The 22,763-nt window shown below is 40.4% G+C and overlaps 1 protein-coding gene across 6 annotated transcripts in view; it reads left to right on the forward strand.

The window, feature by feature from the left end:
- Positions 1–22,763, forward strand: part of ATXN7L1 (ataxin 7 like 1) — a 140,515-nt gene that overhangs the window by 112,014 nt on the left and 5,738 nt on the right. For all 6 annotated transcript variants that reach the window (XM_054173800.1, XM_054173801.1, XM_054173799.1 and 3 more), the window contains 5 exons: positions 5,361–5,443; positions 6,300–6,556; positions 8,706–8,898; positions 13,264–13,385; positions 16,471–17,416. In XM_054173800.1, the coding sequence (XP_054029775.1) occupies positions 5,361–5,443; positions 6,300–6,556; positions 8,706–8,898; positions 13,264–13,385; positions 16,471–17,416 (1,601 nt within the window). The remainder of the gene's footprint in view (positions 1–5,360; positions 5,444–6,299; positions 6,557–8,705; positions 8,899–13,263; positions 13,386–16,470; positions 17,417–22,763) is intronic.

The raw sequence follows: 22,763 nt of genomic DNA on the forward strand, positions 1-22,763 counted from the left end.
TGATCTTGTAGTTATCTTTGTAGTCCATCTTTCTTCATTAATATTTGTATAGCTCAGGACTAATAAAGGGCTGTAGCCTGGGTTTAGTTTGATTTTTTACGTAAGGAGACAGTTTGCGTGTATGAAAAAGAGAGCTTTCATACTCTGCTAGCATGTGTAAAACATTTTCAAAGAACACATTCTGTTGAGCTTGAAATTAGAGCATTTAATGCATTTCACAGCTGGTCAACAGGCCAAATATAAATTTTGAAGGAAGTAAAAATTAATCAAAACAGAAAGGCAGAAGGCTTCCTTGAGCTATTATGTAATTTGGATCTGTTTATAACAAAACAAAATGAGCCTTGGTTGGGTGACTTTAATATAGTTGTGATCGAGTTGAACAGTTGAGGTTTAAGACATCGCATTATTCACCAAGTCATGATTTTTAAAATAATCTTCTTTTTGTTTGGTTTTAAATACTAGAAAATTCTAAGTTGACAGGGAATGCTAGGGACGTCTTAAAAGACAGAATTTCCTTTCACCCTTCTCCCTGGCATGACTCACATCAGTTAAGTTTGTAGCATGGGCATCTTGATCTTCCTCAGGAACATAGGACCAGTGGGGTTGAGGGAGTAACATTAAATGTGGAAATGTGCAGGATGGCCTTAGAGAGGCCAGTATGGAGGATAGAAATGCAAAATCTACCACTGGAGCACAGAATGCCCCATTGTGGGAGGGCAGAGCCTCCACTAAGGCTCCAACCTTAGTAAGATTGCTATCTGTTGGAGGAAGAATTATTTTCAGTGGAGGTTGACCCATGCCAACTGTTGGGCAGTGAGTAGAGAATTTGCCCCCTAAAGCTGAAAGCATACTTTTGTTCTAAACAAAAGGAAATGAAGTATGTTGAGGGATTCTTTTTATTTGCTTGCTTGTTTGCTCATTTTTTTTAAAGCAAAAGTAACTGAGTCAAGTTTCTGGCTTCAGAAGCTGTGCAGGGTCTATTCATCAGCTGACAGCACTTTGTGATTTGGGCAGGAACTTCTGATGTGTACTGAAAGGCTAATTTTGCCAATGGCAGCACGATCTGCTTTAGATCATCAGCTTGGCAGAAAGTGAGTTCATGTGATTTCTGTGTGTGCTAGTTATGACCAAGTAGAAGTTGTGCAAGGTAATGCTTTAGTTTCTGGTTAACAAAGCATGCCCTGGGTTTTTTTGACTGATATCAGGTTTATTTTACTATTTTTCTTAAACTTGGCAGTTAACCTATGCTACTGGTACCTTGGCTTGATTCCAGACCAGTGCAAGCTGTTTGCTTGCACATTATTTGCACATGGGCTATGGAACAATGCCACTGCCTTAAAAGGTTTCAGTGCACTGATTGTTTTCTTAACTAGTTAAAGGTGTTGTATAAGAAGCCAGAACCATTGTTCATTTATAGCATTCTACCAAAGGAAAAAATCATACAAGAAAGGAGCTGACTGTGTTGTACTTGCTAAAATCCAATTTGTTATTCTAATAAAAACGCTACATATTTTGTAGTTAATTTAAAATACTGGTTTCTTTTCACCTGTTATTTCCCTTGATAGTTTAGATGCTTAATTTAGCTAAACAATTCTGAATTTCTCCCTAGGACAACTGAAACTGATGCTGTTTGAGATACTTGTTTTCCTTGTGTCACCATATACTACTGCAGGGTTGTAGGTGATACTTAGACCACTTTTGTACAAGTGCTTGCTGCAGGGTGTTCATACAGGAGAGTAATTTCTATAGAGCTTGCTTGATTCAGCTTGCTTGCTTTTTTTGAGTGGAGGTGATCTAAGCTGTCACTTACTAGTTCTGCACCATGAGAGTGGTGAGACACTGGAACAGGTTGCCTAGGGAGGTGGGGGAGGCCCCATCCCTGGAGGTTTTAAGGCCAGGCTGGATCTAGTGTGAAGTGTCCCTGCCCATGGCAGTGGGGTTGGAACTAGATGATCCTTGAGGTCTCTTCCAACCCTACCAATTCTATGACTCTATGACTTGCAGTGTCTCTAGGCTAGGGAACATTTAACCAGTGGAAGCTTCTGCATAGGCCTATTAAAGCACTACAGTAGGCAATAGTTAACTTTTACATGGCTAACAAATCCACAGAATCTTTTTTTTTCCTTTTTGTCCCAAAGGTCCTCTGTCATTATCAGATTTAGAATCTGCTCAGTCTTGCTTCTGCTGCATCATGTATTGATGCAGCAACACAGTAATTTAGACATGATGCAAATAGAAGTCCTGAGAGAGCTGTAGATGAATTTCCTGTAGGTTGTATGTCACTATGATGGATTCATCTCCATTGTTACACAGTATTGTGCAAAAGCTAAGAAAAAGATATTGGAAGGTCAATGAGTGATTATTTTAGATATCCCAAAGATTCAATTCATTTCACATTAAAAGAATGAGACAGTGGCCAGGGGATTTAGGTTTTCCTCAGTCCACTGCTGTGGACCTGTGCAGTTGTTAATTTTTGAAACTCTTTGATAGATCTGGCCAGTTTACATCCATTTTCTTTCCTTTTTAGCAACATTCACTCTGACATGATTTCCCTGACTGTGGCTGAAGTTTGTGGTTTGGTGTTTTTTTTCTTTCTTTTCTGAGAGCTGATAGTTGTTTGGGTGATGAATGAACCTGCCATCTTTTCAGCAGCGCTGTTGTTGGTGAGAGAGAGGAAGCAGCTTGTGGAACCACAGAAGACAGTCTGTAGCTGTCCAGCATAGGTGGATCAGTGCTCCCCAACAGCAAACTGAAAAAAAAATATATTAAAAATTCCTCATCTGCCTTAGCTCTTTTTCTCTTGGGGTGAAGTTAAGAATGCAGATGCCTGGTTTATGCCAAGAATATCTGTTGTGTTGCAAACAGAAATTAGAAACAATTCTATTTTGGCCCTTCTTTTGTCAGTGAGGTTATAATGAATATTTCAGACACCAAACATGAAGAAGTGGAATCCATTGCGGGCAAACAGCTTTCTGTGACTCTTCCTGGGCACGAGAGTCAAGGGGCTCTCACACTAAGTGTTTCCTAAAGTACACGTAGTCAGAAGCTGCACTTCATTATTGATAAGAAGTTGATAATCTTCATCTAATGCATTGCCCAAACCAGGCACATTTGTAGCTGGCAATAAGATGTTGATGACTTCTCTGAAACAGCTACACATGCTTCATCCAGGAGAAATGTTTCCCTCTTCAGTGCTTTCTGTTTCTCTATTGTTTGATAGATGGTAGAGGCTTCTACCTTTTTTGACTGTAACTCCCTATCTTGATTTGCTAATAACTGGATTTGGTATAGTCAGTTCTACAAGTCTTGCTTCATTATAATTGTATTAGTTCATATTTAGTTATACACATCTCCTTTTCTGTTGTGGTGTAAAGGTCACAGAAACGACAAGTTATTGTGACAGATGTCTGTCCTTTTGTAGATTTCACACAAAAAAAAAGCCCCAGTGCCAACTGATTGTTCCAAGCTTACTTTTTGGTATGTTTCTGCTAACAGGTTGATAATGCAGCAGTTTGATGTTTGTTTTATGATAACATAGTCCATATGGCAAAATACAAAAACCTGCTAGCAATTGTGGTATCTGGATGACAGCTGTCATCTAATATAGACTATTTGGTTTCACGTTTCTTCTTCCAGCTGTTCTGCTTGCTGTGATGCTGCCATAATATTGTAACATATCTGTGAATTTCTGTCTTCATCTGAGCTCCAATTTGTTTGTTTACAAAGGATTTTTAGACCCTCAGATTAAATGTGGTATTTGAGTACAGGATGTTTATTGTATCAGTGTATAGTTAAAATAAGCTTTGGCAAATAGTTTATATTCCACTGTCAAACAAAAGCAAACCAGTTTGTCACTTAAACCATCCGGTGTCAAGATATATAAAGATGATGGTCGGTGGGGGTTTTGTGGCATAAATGACAAAGCGGATATTCACAGTTTTTGTTGAAAACCCTAAAATAATACTAACATAACCTAAGGGAGGTGATGCTATCTGTGGTATATAAATACTAAAATTTTAATGAAACTTGAATATGCAATCAGAACAGTCCTCTCCATCAATACAGACTGAGGGATGAGGTGATAGAAAGCAGCCCTGCAGAAAAGGCCCTGGGGGTACTGATGGACAAAAAGCTGGACATGAGCAGACAGTGTGCACTCGCAGCCCAGAAGGCCAGTCACATCCTGGGCTGCAGCAAAAGATGCATTGCCATCAGATCCAGAGAGGTGATTCTGCCACTTGGCTCTGCTCTGGGGAGACCTCACCCTGGAGAGCTGTGTCCAGCTCTGGAGCCCTCAATACAGGAAGAGCATGAACCTAGTGGAGCGGGTCTAGAGAAGGGCTGTGAAAGTGACCAGGGGTTTGGAGCACCTCTGCTACCAGGACAGACTGAGGGAGCTGGGGTTGTTCAGCCTGGAGAAGAGAAGGCTCTGGGGAGACCTAATAGCAGCCTCCCAGTACCTGAAAGGGGCCTGTAAGAAGGATGGAGAGGGACTGTTTACAAGGCCTGCAGTGACAGGACAAGGGGCAGTGGCTTCAAACTGGAGAAGAGCAGATTTAGACTGGATGTTAGGAATAGGTTCTTTACAATGAGAGTGGTGGAACATTGGAACAGGTTGCCCAGAGAGGTGTTTGGGGTCCCATCTCTGGAGATAATCAAGGTAAGGCTGGGCAGGGCTCTGGATGGCCTGATCTAGTTGAGGATGCCCCTGCTTGCTGCAGAGGGGGTTGGACTAGATGACCTTCGGAGATCCCCTCCAACCCATACCATTCTATGAAATACAGCCTATTAAATATTAATGTTGATCATAAGTAGAACTCATAAATGCCCCTTTTTTTTTTTTCTTCACTATTTTCAAACTTTAAACTCCATGCCTCCCTTCACTTAGGGAAATAAGAACTAACATACGCATGACTTCACACAGATTTACAGGGCAGATTTAGATAAATTTGGGGTTTAAATACCACTAGTAATCTTCAATTTACTTGGGAGGCACCATGGGTTGTTTTCCAGAGTTTCTGAGTATGTCAAAGAAATATTATTGAAAGCACTTATAATATTTAATCTGTATGCGTCCTGCCCAACTCAGAAGCTAGGTTGGCAAATGCTGTATTTCACAACCTCAGAGCAGCCAGCATTAGAGAGGGAGCTGAACCTGCAGGTGTTTGTTTTGGTCTTGCATGTGGGCTACTTCATTGAGTGCAGCTCTGTAAGCTGACTCAGTTCTGTGAGGTCTGTGACTGAAATCATGAGCCTGGTTGAAGTAAGTTCTATCAGACAAAAATTGTAGCTACTTGGTTAAAAATTATGTAATAATCTTTTTTTTTCCTCCTTTTTCTTCTCGCTCCTTCATCAAACAGAAAGAGAATTTGACCCAAATAAACACTGTGGAGTATTGGATCCTGAAACAAAGAAACCTTGCACAAGATCGCTCACCTGCAAGGTATTTTTCTTAGAAGATAAAATATCAGATGCTTTGTTATAGTTTAAATCCTACCACAGTAGTTTGCGAGGTCATACCTGCTCCTGTCTTACAGACAATGGGTATGGTATTCAGACGCTGTCTTCAGGTAATTCTTTTGAGTAATTCTGTTTCTTTGAATCAGAGCATCTGCATTATTCCACTAATGTTTCTAAAAAGATTTATTTTTTCTTGTAATTTTGTTATGCAAAAAGCATTCATATTTTGTGTAGAAGCACAGGTGTTACTCTAAATGCTCCTTTTTTGGTTCATGTGTGCAACAATATTGTACTACAGTCTTTAGTAAAAAAATTAACATTTCTTCTACAATAAATTACTTGAAGGCTGCCCTTGCAATAGTAATAAAGCTCCTGTCAAAAAGTAGCAGCAATGTAGGACTTATGTAATGAACATTTGTATGCATATGTGCTGCCTATCAGTAGAGATCATCAGATAAATTTGCTTTAAAGTGTATTCACATTTTTCAATCCAATGAAATAAATTTTTTCATTGTAAGTTAAGAGAGCTACAACAATGTTACTCCTTAAGATTTTAAAACTATAGGAATTATACTTTCTGTCGTGGAAAAGGTAAGTCAATAGAATCCATTATATGGAAATTGTTGCAGAAAGTCATTTTAGCCCTGATACTGGTATTTCGTAAGGATGACTTCATAAACTGTCAAAGATAATCTGGCTTAACAGCTTTATTTCCATAACTGTGGCTGAATCTGTTTGAAGTAGATTTTATCGCTTAGAGTTGTGGTGTATCGGAAGTGTAGAGGACTCATAAAAAATGTCATGCACACACAAATGCTTTTTAACCACCCTATTTTTAGACTCATTCACTTAATCATCGACGAGCAGTTCCAGGCCGTAAAAAACAGTTTGACATCCTTCTAGCTGAACACAAAGCTCGATCCAGGGAAAAAGAAGTTGCAAAAGACAAAGAGCATCCACTGTCTGCAAGGGAAAGCTATCAGAGCCAGTTCACACCAGCACAAGACTCTCTGTCAGGATCTTCGGTGAGCTCTGGGCAAGAATCTAAAGTAACATCTCCTGCAAAGTCTAGACCACCAAATTCTGTACTTCCAAGGTAAGCACTGCTGCAGTGTGGAATGTTGCATTCTAAAGGTACTGTACGAAATTACTTTCATTACTCTTTTGTACATCTTATAATTTTATGAGTATTCAGTACGTCTTCAAACTGTTACATCACCATGAAATGTATTAAAGAGCTTCTGCTAGCAGTAGAAGATGGACTATACTTACATTAACCTAAACTTGTCCATGGTAGCCTAAACCCTGGTTGGAAGTGAGCTAAGGAACCAGCTCAGAATCTCACACTGCATTTTTTTTTTTGCTAAAATGGTCAGTAATAATTAGGAAAGCTTACATTTGAGATGTTCTGGCATGTTTCACAGTCAGTGTCTTATTTATATGAATCAAGGTCAGAATCAGTGGTGAAATTCTGCACATTTACGTGCAATTTTTCTCTGCAAACACTTCAACTACATCAGTGGAACATCTTGTAAAGAAAGTGTATTGTAGTGTAAATGACAATGTAAGCAGCTAGTTCTTGAAACTGTTGATTCAAAACTGTGCATAGCATGTCTTCCCTCGTTAAGATTTTTCTTGAAAAGGACAGAAACACTTTTCAGACAATGCAAGCTTCTAAAGACATACCCTTAGAAAAACTAGTATGAGATATTCAATCTACTAAATTCTAATTATTCTTTAATAAACTTCTTATATGTTTGTTTGAGATTTATCTTGGTACTAGTTTTGGCTGGAGTTAGAGAGCTAAACTGGTTGGATTTGTTCATTTGTTCATATTTATTTTGTTTAGTATTTCTTCACAAAAGTCTTAACCTGGATTTGGTGCCTGTTTTGAGGCTTTTGTACTAACGTTGTCCCTATTTCAAGGAGATATTTGTTCTATTTACTGTCTATGTCAAGTCTTGCAGAGAGAGGCATTTCCAGCATTTTCTGTGTGTTCATTAAGTCATAATGAGATTTTATTCATACAGTGACTATAGGTAAATGGGTGAAAAGTTGGCGTAATTCTTAGAGTCCTTAGGAACACAGAAGGACAGGCAGACATTGCTTTCAGTAGGTGTTATAGCCAAAGAAGCAAAACTGGAATACAATTCAGTGAGAGTTAGTTGAAGAAATTGCAAAGGTGAGAAGGGGGATTTTAGCAGACATACGTTGTGCTTTTACAATCTACAGTTTATGCTGCAGTGCCTCTGTTCTCTCATCCTGTCTGGTTTTGCGAGCAGCCGTACCAGGGACAGCCTCACTGCCTCTCTGCTGTGCTGAGGGAAAGCTTGCTCATGGTGATTTGGCTGGTGGTGCTGACTTGTCTTCACCCAGCCAACTTTTCCTAGAGGCTAAGGAGCACTCACACAATCTATCCCTTGCAACAGCAACCACAGCAGTTGTTTCTGGTTGATGGACAGTGGGTGAGCAATCCCTGCTCGATTCAAAAGAGGGCACTTGTCTGCAGCTGTGTCCTGACAGCATAGATGCACGAGACTGAAGATCTTCAGATTTGCTTGACGTGGACATCTCCTCTAACCTCAGAGGGCTATATACATACTTGATTGTACGAACTATAGCTGAGAATCCTTTTCTACCCCAAGCTCTAATCTCATTTGTTTCCAAGATGCTTTTGAAAAGCAAGGCACCATCACGCCTCATGGTGGCATTCCTACTTTGCTTTAGTGGATTTTAGACAAATGTAAAGAAAATCTGCATGCAGTAACAGGTCCTCTCAGTTGTTTCACTTAAATAATCTACCTGTAAAGGGTGTCAGCTAAACACTCTGACGTATTTAGTACACAGATTTCAGTGCGATTTTGGTGTGAAATAAAATTTCATAACTGGACCTTTATGATTAATTAAGTAGCAGAGTAGCAGTGCAGTGTAACATTTTACACATCTGATTTTTGTTTGCATTTTAATTATACTTTGCCCCTCTCGTGATCTGAAACTCAACTTCATGGCAAATTTAAAATTTCAAACTAATAACATTAGTTTGATGACAATGCATGACACATTTCTGACAAGGCCAAATGTCAACTACTCTGTACCTTTCACTCTCCTCCTGGTGTAATTTACTTTGATTCTTAACTCTGTGTGCTGGTGCATAGTTCCTAGCTAAGGTTAAACCACTGCATTCTAGCAGGTAGGTTGGAAAAACCTTTGAACACTGATGATTTAAATGTCTGTTCTCCTTCTAGACCATCATCTGCAAATAGCATAAACAGCAGCAGTTCTTCAAACCACAGTGGGTATGTACCGGAACTGCCACTGCCATCCATGGGAGGAGATTTAACTAGCAGGTTGTCCAGTGATGAAGGAGAAGCGGATGGAACTGAAGAATCTGAGAAATTAGACTGTCATTTTTCTGAACACCATCCCCGACCTCTTGGGGTATGTGTCTGTTTCTGGCATGCCTTGCCTTTTTTCTTACTTAATTAGAGGGGGGAGAAAAAAAGAAGTAATTTAGTAAGAATGTAAGGAATTAAGACCTTATATTCTGAAAACTGTGTTCTAGAGAGAATGCATTTACCCAAGAATGGTGTGGATGGGATAAAGTAGAAGGAAAACTCTGGTCTGTGCATGGAACAAGTAGGTTGCAGGACAAGATGAGCAGCTGAAAATTGGAAGTTCTAGTTTTAGGTTTCCCTCTCAGAAAACTGCAACTCCTGTAAATTTGCTAGACTGATGCAAGTTGCATTGTTTTAAATGTGACATGAAAAGATAATCTCTTAGTTGTCATAGTTCTCACAAAATTGTACCTGTGTTAGTGAGAAATGTTATTAAAAGTAGTAAGAGCTGTCTTGTGGCATTGTCTTTGTAGTCTGAATTTCCTTACACTTTACAAACAAAGAATTAATGAGAGAACTCTTGAACTTCTAAGCAGTTGTTTCTCATCACAACTGAGCCAAGGAATACAATTAATAAAGACATCACTTAGGTGTTTTCCATGTGATACACAGAATAAAAAGAACACTGTGATAACTGTAGCATTGCCTGCATTCCCCAGAGCAAGGGAGAACTTGTTACTGTCAGACACTTGGCAAAAAGTATGAGTTGAATGTAAAATAACTGTCAAATGAAATTCTGTATTTGGTTCTTACACAGAAAATAAGAATTACTAGACCATATAGTACTATGATATGCATGATAACCTGCTTCTTTGGTACTCTTGTATTGCACTTTTTTCTTGTGTTGTTGTTTTGTTGGGTTTTTTGCTGGCTGCCTCTTCGTGAATTAAAAACTGAAGGCTCATGGCATAGGTGTCCACACAACATAAGAAAATAACCAAAGTGCAGCCAGTACTTTCACAGGTGTTGTTATTGAGTCAGGCTGTCAATAGCCATTTTGGCTTAAGATCCTAGTTCTGTTTCAAGGCAAATCCACTGACTCATCTATTCTTTGAAATCCTATTATCACTTAGCTGGAGCAGTTAATGATAGTGCAACTGTTTTAAGTCAACATCAACATGGAGTCAGAAAAGGTGGTGTAAATTGCCTTCAGCACAGCTCATGCTAACTTGCTAAATTTCATATTGAAGTGGAATGGTTTTCCTCTGTAATCCCTCTCCTAGAGAGATGATAGTAATTGACAGGAAGAGTAGCATCTTAAACTGCCTCTTAGTGATAACCGATCTGTATCACTGAGAGGTGATGCTGGTATTTTTAATTAAGCTGTTGAACCTTGTCATGAAGCAGATTTAAGATAAACAGTTGCCGTCACCACTCACTGTCCATAACCTGAAAAATACTTTGAACAGTTGTTTTTCTAACAGTGTCGCTGTCTTCTGCTCTCAGACAGAACTGGTAAGACTCGATTCTTGCATGATGGAGAGCTGTCTTTTTTTTTTTCCTTTCCCAGGATGATTTCCAACAGATTTCTCTCCCACAAATAGGTGCTTTGGCAGTTCTCTGAATAATGTGAGATCAGTAATACTGAGCAGAAGAGAGGGTAGATTCCTGATCATGCCATTTCAGTGCAGTAGGACTTTGCAGGAAGTTCTCCAAAGGAAGCGGGACAAATACTGCTGAGCTCTGCAGATTGCTCAAAACGTTGACTGCTCCTCTAGATGAGTTCATACACTGTGAATAGTGTATCTGGTGTATTGACTGCTCCTCTAGATGATTTTCATACACAGAATCACAGAATTGTCAGGGTTGGAAGGGGCCCAAAGGATCACCTAGTTCCAACCCCCCTGCCATGGGCATGGACACTTTGTACTAGATCAGGTTGCCCAGAGCCACATCTAGCCTGGCCTTAAAAGCATCCAGGGATGGAACTTCCACCATCTCCCTGGGCAACCTATTCCAGCGTTTCACCACCCTCATAGTGAAGAATTTCTTCCTAACATCTAAGCTAAATCTACCCTCTTCTAGTTTTGCTCCATTTCCCCTAGTCCTGTCGCTATCTGACACCCTAAAAAGTCCCTCACTAGCATTCTTGTAGCCGCCTGCAGATACTGGAAGGCCACAATAAGGTCTCCTTGGAGCCTTCTCTTTTCCAGACTGAACAAGCCCACCTCTCTCAGCCTGTCCTCACAGGAGAGGTTCTCCAGCCCTCTGATCATCCTCGTGGCCCTTCTCTGGTCACATTCCAGCACATCTATATCCTTCTTGTAATGGGGGCTCCAGAACTGGGCACGGTACTCCATGTGGGGTCTCACCAGAGCAGTGTAGAGGGAGAGAGTCACCCCTCTTGACCTGCTGGTCACACTTCTCTTGATGCATCCCAGGATACAATTTGCTTTCTGGGCTGCAAGAGCACACTAGTGGCTTCTCATCCACCAGCACCAGCACCCCCAAGTCCTTTTCTTCAGGGCTTCTCTCAAACCAGTCAGTACCCAGCCTATATGCACTGTTCTGCTGTAGTGCGGGTGCCAGGGACAATAATTTTTTTTATTGAAACGTCACTGATTTGTTTATTTAGTAGATACTGAAGATGCTCCCACTGCACTTTTTTCCTCTTCAGTTATCTATATGTATTTATGATCATAAGGAGTCTATTAATATTCAGTAGGTGGAACTATTAATAAAAATATTAATAACTTTATTAATTTAAAAATCCACGTAAAATATTAATAAAACCTATTTATTGTTTTGAACTATATGGTTTTGGAACAGATATCTCACCACCAGGAACAAGTAACAATTTATACAATATGAACAAAAATCCGGAAACAATAAACTGTAAAGAAAAAAGGGAACATCGGCACCAGAGCTGGAGATTGCCCACAAGGTGGGGGGAAACTCCAGAATTCTCTAGGGCAACAGACCTTTAATAGCTGCTTACAAAAATCAGATTTCGTAATTCCTCACTGATTGTGGTACCCCGCGGCACACGTGGGCGATTTAAACAAAACCAAAACGGCGGCGGTCACATGAAAGCTGCAGGAACACAGTTTCACTTTCTGTTGGCGTCCACAGCTTATTGCTGAGGCTTTACAACGCTACACAGCGAGGGGTCTTTGCAGTCTTGTCTGGGTAAACTGAAACACAGCTCAGATTCCAAGGAAGGCTTGTGATTTCTCCCAGAGCTTGGACAATTGCAAGGCAAGGCTCTGGCTCTTTGGGCTGGTATTTATAGATTTCCTGAGACAATGAAGGCCAGTGATGACAAAGATTGAGAGATAAAAACCTGACACTGTAACCTGTAGAATGAGTTTTCTCCAAATGTGGCCAAAGGCACACACCTGGCCTACTTGGACTCCTGGACATGTTCAGACAAGCCTGGGCGATGTGGGCATTATCCTAAAAACCCAGACCTGCTGGCTCCTGCCCCATTGTCTGATTCAGAGCATTCTGAGGCTTTATGTCCCTTCAGGACATATATATATACACATACTTACAAGATGTAATGGGCATGGAAGGCTGCAACTTTCTTTCCGAGGCAGTGAAAGTATCATTTTCCAGAACTGCTTCCCTAACAGTCCCTCAGCATTTATATTCTTTCTGTAAGGAAAAAATTTATCCTATCTAGAAGTTCCTGTTCAAAACAAAGACAAAGGAGTCTTGTAAAACTTTATTCAAATAAAGTGAGAGTCCACAGGGCAATTCTCTGTGGGGTCTCTCAAGTTGCTGGAAGGTGCAGCTTCCTTTTTATCCTACATTCCCAGACACAAATTTCCTTCTCCCTTTCCCCCATTGGCTATGATAATCAGGATCTACAGTCTTCCCCAATACGCCTACTACACATAACCCTTCACATGTAACCCTCCTGTATCACACATCGTATGTTCAATAGGTTCTTCACTTCTCTGGGTGGAGAAGTTAATATTCAGTATTAAGCCTGTGCTCTGTCCTAAAACTTCAGAAGCTGATGCTGTGTCTGGTGTCTTCAGACAGCCCCCCACTGACTTACAGCAAGACCCCAGATAAGGCCCTTAGCAGAGGCTGTTTGATTTACATGCACATAGATAAGGTGAACTGTCTGGTTCTTCCATTGTTATTTCAACTCCCTCATAGCAGATTCTTACTTTCTAAATGCATTACCCACTTTAATCCCATAATTTCGCTCTCACACACAGGTACCTGATAGTAATCTGACTTGTTAGTGCCCTTTACACTAAGCTGAAACATCAGGTACATGTTTCCTTTGTCACGCAAACAGTATTTGTGCTGCAGATGAGGAAAACCACCTTTTTAAAAGGTGTTCAATGTGCATGGTGCAGATTACAAAGGTGCTCCTTAACATAGAACTCGTAGTTGTTGTGTAGTGTAGAAATACTTTATAAACAGTGTTTAAATGCTTTTTCTCTTTCAGTTTTGTTCATATGGCAGTCGCTTAATGGGAAGAGGGTACTATGTCTTTGACAGAAGATGGGACCACTTCCGATTTGCACTGAACTCCATGGTAGAAAAACATTTGAACTCACAGATGTGGAAGTAAGTTGAATTTTTATGCTCAATAGGTAGCTAAACATTTTTAATTCTGTAAGACTTCTAAATTCAACAGCCCACGGGAAGCGTTTGTAAAATTACCTCTGTGCGAAGGCACAGTGGTAATACAAGAACACATTTTCTCTGTTAAGGGATATGCAATGCAACAGAACAGCCTTCTGTTCTGATGTAAATCTCTTCCAGGTTTAGGACTTGGGGTTTTTTAAGTCCTTGTGAATCTAAGGAGGAAGAATTTAGTCATTCTGTTAATATTACTCAAAAGTATTAACACTCAGTGTTTTCAGGGTTTGGTGAAGAGTGTTGATATTAGGTAATTTTTAACACACAGGTTAGATTTTGCCTCAATTTTTTAATACTTATACACCCATATCACCCATTCAGACGTTGCTTTGTATGACTCTGTTGTAATGTACACCTTTGCCTATGCTTACGATGGAATAGGATAGGCTTTTAGTCCATAAGTGACCTTACTGGCTTTGGGCTTTTAAATTTCTGAGTTATATATTCACTGTTGAAGCACGTCCATATAGAGTATGCAGACTCCAAGTTCTGTTGGCTTTGGCTACATGATACATTAAAATAGACAGCACTTCTCAAAAAGATGCTAATTCTTAAAAGAAAAAAAGTCAAAAAAAATTTAAGATCTTGTGGCATCTCCACAGAGAATTGATCTGGGGAGGAGGGGAGGGTATTCTGCTGCAGAATATGCCTTCTTCTTCCAATATCATGACAGTAAAGTGCAGTGTTTCATGTCATTGTTTATTGTCAGGACTGTGTTATATTCATTGGATGCCAGCCATTAGATAAATAAGGTTTGATTTTTAATGAAATATATTTTTGAAACACTAAAGCTTGGCTTCTCTGACTAACCTGGTGACTTGAGGATAGTGCTACTGTGCTGGGAGACATAGTTTGGAAATGGCTGGGTTTTCCATAAATGAGCCAGTAGTTTCATGTCTGCTTACAGACAGACCACACTTGATCTGCAAGCAGTTCCTCTCTTCTACTTTGTAAATTTGGCTGTTAACTTTCACAGAATCACAAATAGGAAGATTAAAACTTGTTTTCTATTGACTTTGTTTGTCAGAAGAAAAGATACTCAGTATTGCTACTGTTCAAAAAAAACCCAAACACAAACCCACCCTCTATAGATACAGTTACATGATACAAGAAATAAAAATATTAGAGATCACATAAACAAGTAGAATTTGGGAAAACATTTACAGTTGGGTTTTGTGGGAGCAGAGGTGGACCTGTTTAAGAATTCCATCCATACTTACTTGTCTGTATAACACAGGAAGCTCATAGTGCTTAACCACCGTTGTGTTATTCTGTTGCTCTCCACTCTTCTCTGCACTGATCTTTTCCTGTCCTCCCCACGCAGGGGTACCCATGAAGCTGCTATTTTATAACTGGTGCTAGTGCACCTTTGTAGCTGTAGCTCATCCAACTGAGACAAAGGGTCAAGCGTTGAAAGGCCATATTGTTTTCAGAACGATTGTAACATTTACACAGTTCTTTTTATCCCTAGTTCTCAAAAAGTGGCCAAGAATTACTGGCCCTTCTTTTAAAATGAACTGAGGAACAGATCTGATAAGCAGCTTTGTTTGCATAGCAAGTCACAGCCTATAGGACTCCCTCATTTCTGGCAGCATGGAGTATATGTAATCCCTCATATAACTGTGTGCCATAAACAGTGTTCTCTCCAACGGTCTCCATAGGAGGAATACCAGGAGAGAACACTTGTAATTAGGATTTGATTTATGATAAAGCAGCACACCCAGTGCTGCTCTTTTATCATCCGCCTTTGAGGGCAAGAGTAAGCCTTTGAAAAACTGAAAAGCTGTCAGTAGTGAGGATAACAAGGGCAGAGTTATGGTGAGGTACAGCTTCCTAACAAAGAGAAATAGGATTAAACTGTGAATTAAATCTATTTTTTTCTAAATAATGAGAAGCTCACATAATAATTTTCCAAGCAATGTTATAGAAATCTGGTTCTTTGTTAACACTGGACTAGATAATAAAAGATGATGGCTGAATAGAAAACAATTTTAACACATTCTACTAATTTCACAGGTAATATTATTACTAGATTTTATTCTCCAAATAGTATTCAACTTTATCAAGCACTGTCTAATTTTTTGCCAGTCTTTCAATAGTAGTGAAATTAATGATTTTCCCTTTTAATCCCATATAACTAGCTCACAGTTGAGCTGTTGAGAATAGCACTGCATTTGGAAAGGGATGAGTTTTCCTTATTTCCTCCTCAGGCTTGGTGATTTGAGTACTTCACAACCCCCAAACTGGCTCATATACTACCCACATCAAATCTAACCTGTGAGTTTAAGTTGATAATGAAACTTCCACCACTCAAACTTTCAAGCAAAACATAAGCAATGAATGAAATGTAGTGATCAGAATGTTTATTGATCGATTATTTGCATTTTTTTACTGTTTGGTAGCATAGGAGAGAAGAAAATTAAATTTGTAATAAAGTGATTAAATTGTAACACTGTACACTTAACTGCTACTTTTGCTGAAGTGGTGCTCATTTCGGGTTTAACTGAGTTACAGAGTTCAGGGCTCATGTGCCCTGACAGAATTTTGTAGAGAAAATTATACTGCATAGTTCTTCACCTAATCGTCTGCTAGGTCTCTGCTGCCCTCACAGCTGTAATGTGCCTCATTTAATTTGGTGGCCTTTTTTTTTTAATATGCTTCATAATCCAACTTACCTCAATCTTTATGATATTAAAACACATATAGTTTGGGTTTTATCACTGGTATTAAACCCCAAAGAACTTTATAATGGAATTGCTTGAAAAAAGTTTAGAGGAGAAAAAAGTCACAAGTAAAAGCATTTTCAAGCTGTTGTAGGATGCAGAACTGATCTTGAAATATGAGTATTAAAATATATGTGATTGGTAAGAATGGGAGTCACAATTGGAATGAACTAGGTTTGCCTTTTATAGTAAGTTGGTCCTTCCCGAAAATTGTTTTCTGTTGACATTGTTTGGGTGAATTTTTTTTATGTATCTAAATCTCTTTTTTTTCTTTTCCTTTTGTTTAGGAAGATTCCTCCTGCGGCAGATAGTCCCATGCCTTCTCCAGCAGCACATGTCTCCACTCCTTTTCCAGCATCAGTCTTACAGCCTTTCAGCAACCCCAGTGCGGTATATATTCCTTCAACACCCATGAGTTCAAGAATCACTTCATCTTCTTACATAATGACGTCAGCTATGTTATCAAATGCAGCCTTTGTGACAACGTCAGATACGAATTCCATTGTCTCACATACTACAGCTTTCCCTCATGTGCCTGCAAGCCTGAGTATCATGGACTCAACTTTTAAGGCACCATCAGCTGTGTCACCAGTGCCAGCAGTCATCCCTTCCCCATCCCACAAGCCATCCAAAACAAAAGCCAGCAAATCTACAAAACTGAAAGACCTGTCATCCCGCAGTGATGAGTCTTCAAGTAACAAAAAGAAAAAGCCGCAGTCCTCATCGTCCTCCTCCTCCTTATCTTTGCAGACATCTTCCTCACCTTCATTTTCAGGGTCTCACAAAAAGAACTGTGTCCTGAACCCCAGTTCAACTTTGAACTCCTATCAGGCTACATCTTCTTACAACAGTATGTCTGTGCACAATACAAATAATGGAACAAGCCCACTCAGTGCCAAATCGGAGCCCTCAGGACGGACTTCATTATCAAGTAGTTCAGCAGACTCAGTGAAACACATGAGCATGGTAGTGAGCAGCATTGACTCTTCTAACCTGTCCGTATCTTCTCTTGTGCACCACTCAGGGGACCACTCCCTAGGAGCACATAATGCAGTGTCTTCTCTAGCCCTTTCTTTTGACAAATCAGAAGGAAAAAAACGTAAAAACTCTAGTTCTAGTAGCAAAGCCTGTAAAATCACTAAAATGCCTGGTATGAATAGTGTTCATAGAAAAAGCACTGCCAACCTTATTTCTGCGGTGCCAGATCCTACAAGCAGCTCCATCTCTCGGCAGGTAAGGGACTCATCCAGTTATTTTTTTGCAGGTCATGTCTAAGTTACTTGAAACATTTTGTGTATTCTTGAAAAGGAAGTACTATGTTTGTTTCAACGTTAATACAGAAACATATTTTTCTTTGTACTGTGCCAATCGTAGAAAGATGGAGAGTTCAAAAACAACAAAAAAATCTACTTTCTTAAATAATTTTTTACAAGATAATTTTATTCCATTAATAAAGTAGCCATTTGTATCTTTGAAAGTTAAAATTGAATGTCCTGAATGGATAAATAATTTTTTAGACATTAATTTTTTTATCTTAATTCTCATTGCTCTGAAATAAATTTGCCATTAAAATGGGAAGATGAGAGTCAGCATTCCTGTTTGTTTCTTTTCTCAAAATTGTTGCTGATTCATTTCTTAATGTCATCAAGTCTCCTCATTTCTCTTATGTAAAACACTTTCATTTACCTTTCCTCTGGGGAGAGTTTGAGATGCCTGACCTCAGATGCTATTTCCGTTTTGAAACTGGAAAAAGTAAGAAATTAAGATCTTAACCAGGTGATGTTCAGTGGACTTTTGGTTATCTTTTTTACATGCATGAGCTCAGAATATTGGAGTCGTGCAATAGATGAGGTTACACTCTTAGTTCATTGTCCGTATAAGCAGAGCTTTGATTTCTCTTTTAGTGATGTTATAAAGGACAAAAGTCTATGTGAAGTAAGATTTGGTGGAAAAACTGCTGATGTGTTCTTTACAACGATCACTTTCATTCTGCTATGGTGTCCAGTGCTGTGCAGTGCTCAGAAAACAAAGCTTGACCCTGGCCTCAAAAAAACATAGCAAACATAGTACCTCAGAATATCCAGAGAAGGTCATATAGGATTGTTTGTTTGTTTTTGAAACTCAGTTCCTAAAGGTATTGCTCATAAAATGGAATTTGGAGATGGAGACCCTGAGATACTATTAGCACAGCAATAGCTAATTTTACTAGCACAGGCAGAGGGGGGAGGGGGAAGGGAAGGAAGGAATAAATTAATCCTAAAACTGGCATAGCAGCCAGCATGAAGGCCGCAAAGAATGACGTAGCAAGTGGTCTTGTATATTTTGTCTTTCCTACTTCCAGCAGGGGCATCTGAGATGACTTTCCTGGTTTTTAAAAAATGGGTAGTGGCATTGTCTATTTGAAGCCTTTTGAATGCACCCTGCACTCAGAACTAATATTTAAGCCACTGAAGTCAGTGGAGGATGCTGTAAATTCTTCATTGTGTCACATATCTGATTTTTTAAATATGTGTGCCCCCCAAAAGATTAAATTGCCCTGGGATACACTGTCTCAAATGGGAAGTCACTGTCTCAAATGGGAAGTAAGTACAGACTGTTACTTTGGTACAAACATTGGTAGCAGGAAATGGATTGTCTCATCTTTTCACAGTACACAGGCTGTATCTGTAGCTGAGTGAAGTCTGATGAAGTCTTACAGATAAAAGCAGGGGTTCTGAGTTCCACTTCTGACTCCTCTAGTGATTAAATCTTCTCCCATGGCATATTCCCAATCCCAGTTTGTGATGTATTTCCGCATGTTGCACAGTAATGGAAGTAAATTAACCACAGAGAAACAACCAGAGATATTTTATGTTTGTAAATGCATAATTCAACATCAATACTATTTTTTAAAGTAAAAAGTTAACCATCTGTAGTGATTGTAATGATATGATATATAACATTGCAAACGTGTTTTATATACATGTGCATACACACAGAGAATGGAATGGAATGGATAGGAATAGGAATAGAATAGAATAGACCAGGTTGGAAGAGACCTTCAAGATCATCACGTCCAACCTATCATCCAACACCACCTAATCAATTAAACCATGGCACCAAGCACCCCATCAAGTCGCCTCCTAAACACCTCCAGTGATGGTGACTCCACCACCTCCCCAGGCAGCCCATTCCAATGGGCAATCACTCTCTCTGTGTAGAACTTCTTCCTAACCTCCAGCCTAAACCTCCCCTGGCACAGCTTGAGACTGTGTCCTCTTGTTCTGGTGCTGGTTGCCTGGGAGAAGAGACCAACATCTGCCTGTCTACAACCTCCCTTCAGGTAGTTGTAGACAGCAATAAGGTCACCCCTGAGTCTCCTCTTCTCCAGGCTAAGCAACCCCAGCTCCCTCAGTCTCTCCTCACAGGGCTGTGCTCCAAACCCCTCACCAACTTCGTTGCCCTTCTCTGGACTCGTTCCAGCAAGTCAACCTCCTTCCTAAACTGAGGGGCCCCAGAACTGAACACAGTACTCGAGGCGCGGCCTAATCAGTGCAGTGTACAGGGGCAGAATGACCTCCCTGCTCCTGCTGGCCACACTGTTCCTGATGCAGGCCAGGATGCCATTGGTACTCCTGGCTTCCTGGGCACACTGCAGGCTCATGTTCAGCCTACCATCAACCAGTACCCCCAGGTCCCTCTCTTCTGGCCGCTCTCCAGCCACTCTGGCCCCAGCCTGTAGCTCTGCATGGGGTTGCTGTGGCCAATGTGCAGAACCTGGCACTTGGATGTGTTCAATCTCCTGCCCTTGGATTCTGTCGAGGTCCCTCTGCAAAGCCTCTCTACCCTCCTGCAGATCAACACCTGCCCCCAGCTTGGTGTCATCTGCAAATTTACTGAGGATGGACTCAATGCCCTCATCCAGATCATCAATAAAGATGTTAAAGAGCATGGGGCCCAGCACTGATCCCTGAGGCACACCACTACTGCCTGGCCGCCAGCTGGATCTGTGTGGTAGGTTGAGAGAGGGCTTAGCTCTCCCTCCTCCACAGAGTAAGAAACCACAGCTAACTCAGTCGAAGAGCAAGCTATATATTTACAAGCATATATGGAAAGCAGGTTATATATAACACAATATATACAGGTATTTACAATATATACACAGAAATACACAGCAAAGAGAAATAACACAACAAAAATCCCTCCCCGAGGGAGGGATCCCCTCTTTGGAACCCCCTCTCTCCCCCCCTACCTCCCTTTTTCCCCAAAAAGGGGTTAGAGAGAGAGAAAGGCAAGTTATAAGGAAAAGAGTTGTTAGTAAGCTTCAAAAGCCCATGCAGGATTAGTGTTTGCTTATCTGAAGGCCAACTCCAGCAGCTCGCAGAGAAGCAGGCAGGGAGAACAGGCTGATACCACACTCCCCCAACTCCCCAAAACGAACTGAACTGAGGAAAAAAAAAATTCCAACTGCTCTACAATCTAAAGCTGCATTTTTGTTTATCAACCAATGAAATTCGTTTAGAATATCAGAATGTTTTGGTTCTAGTACCAAAAACATTTAGCCAGTGTCACAGCACTGCTTGTTCTTAAAGGCACAGTGTCAAACGGTCACAATCTGGCATCATTCACCACCACCCTCTGGGCTGGGCTCCAGCCAGTTCCTAACCCATCGCAGTGTGCTCCCATCCAAGCCATGGGCTGACAGCTTGGCCAGGAGTTTGGTGTAGGGGACAGTGTCAAAGGCCTTGCTGAGGTCCAGGTAGACTACATTCACAGCCTGCCCCACATCCACCAGGCAGTCACCTGATCATAGAAGGAGATCAGGTTGGTCAGGCAGGACCTGCCCTTCCTAAATCCATGCTGGCTGGGCCTGATCCCTTGGCCATCCTTTAAGTGTTGTGTGATTGCACTCAAGATGACCTGTTCCATAATCTTTCCTGGCACTGAGGTCAGGCTGACAGGCCTGTAATTCCCTGGCTCATCCAACCGGCCCTTCTTGTGGATGAGCACCACGTTGAGCCAGCTTCCAGAGGTGCATATGTGTGTGTGTATTTGTACAAGCTGGTCACTCTTTTCTTCCTATACTGCTGGTCTTTGGAGCTACACCAGTAATCAAACATTGGAGATAAATTGGAGGTGATTGTATATCCTATGCCTGGCCAGCAGCTAATTGTCTTTTTGACAAGGATACCAAATTTTATGCACTACAAAAGTGGCATTTACTACTGCTTATTTGTGCTATAAGTAAATGAAATTTGTACCCACTTAAGCATATGGGTCAAGTAATGTTACATACTCTACATGTGGGTATTTAAGCTCTGAAGAATGCAATACTTGAAATCACTCTTAAAGCTATGCTATTTCGAATTGCTGGATTCTGGAATTAAAATCACAGTGAAAATCCACACCACAAGAAAAACAAAACAAAACAAAACAAAAAACATCAGTATAACTTAAAGTCTTGCTCCTGTTCCCTGGTATAACAGGGCACATTAAGAGAGTAACAACACACACACAAAAAAATGAAAAATGAAGTGACAGGTAATAGGCTCAGGTTTGTGAAATTATTTTCTATTTTAGTTCAAGAATCTGTGGCTCATTCTTATCCTTTCGCTATGGTGTTCCCACCATTTAAGGGCCCTGCAGAAATGGGAATCTTTCTTCTTTTTTCACTGAGTGCTGTAACTGTTTGAATCACCCTTCTGTCTTGCAGCACTGCTTTTTCAGCTCTGGATGTGGATGGGGTAGTAAAAGCAGCTTGAACCCAAGCACGCTGCTACAAGTGGTGCTGTTGCTCCTCGCTTTGTCTTGTGAAGAGAGTCAGTCTGTTAGCTGTAGAAGTACTGAATGAATGAAAGCCTAGAGAGGTATAATACTGCCTCTTACAATTCCAGGATCTCAGCAAGTCTATTTCCCAGTGGGTATTTTTCCATTTAAAAGATGGACATGTATTTGATTATGGGGTTTGTGAATGTGAATGTAAATGTAGAGAAGGAGGATGTGTGGGTGTGTCATGATGTTCTTAATGGCTAGGAAAGATGATGCAAAGTTATGTATCTTCAGTCAAGGCTTGTGTATTGAAGAAAAACACCTTGTTACCTAAAGAACAGCCCTGGCATGTGAAACAACAACTAAAGGGGACAGGATAGGCACAGGCCTACCCTTTTAACTTTTGTGCACCGTGGGAGCTGCCTTCAGAATTGGCTGTAAATGCAACTTCAAATATTTCTTCTGGATAGAATGTGAGCAAAGACACTGTTTTAAAAAGTCTTTATGTGAGAAAGGGCAGATATGGAGAGGGAGACCGAGACCTCCTTTTGCTATATGATGAAAGGGCAAAATAGCAAATGATGTTGCAGAAGGGAAGGAGAAAATAGCTGTTGGTAGAACCTCTGCCAGCCAAGGCCATAGTCCCATCTGTTCAATAAGAAACTTGCAACTGCATTTCTCACTGTTTAGAAGACACGTCCTTGCTACCTCTCCAAATGACTGAAGTGGTCATTACTTGAAGTCCCTTGACCTTGTCAATAACTACTCAAACTCCAGTCATCTGCCATTTGTAGGCAGGTGTTAATTTTTATTTGCCTTATAACCTCTGAGG

The sequence above is a fragment of the Dryobates pubescens genome, chromosome 27 (genome assembly GCF_014839835.1).
Source record: "Dryobates pubescens isolate bDryPub1 chromosome 27, bDryPub1.pri, whole genome shotgun sequence".
In the NCBI taxonomy this organism is placed as follows: Eukaryota; Metazoa; Chordata; class Aves; order Piciformes; family Picidae; genus Dryobates; species Dryobates pubescens.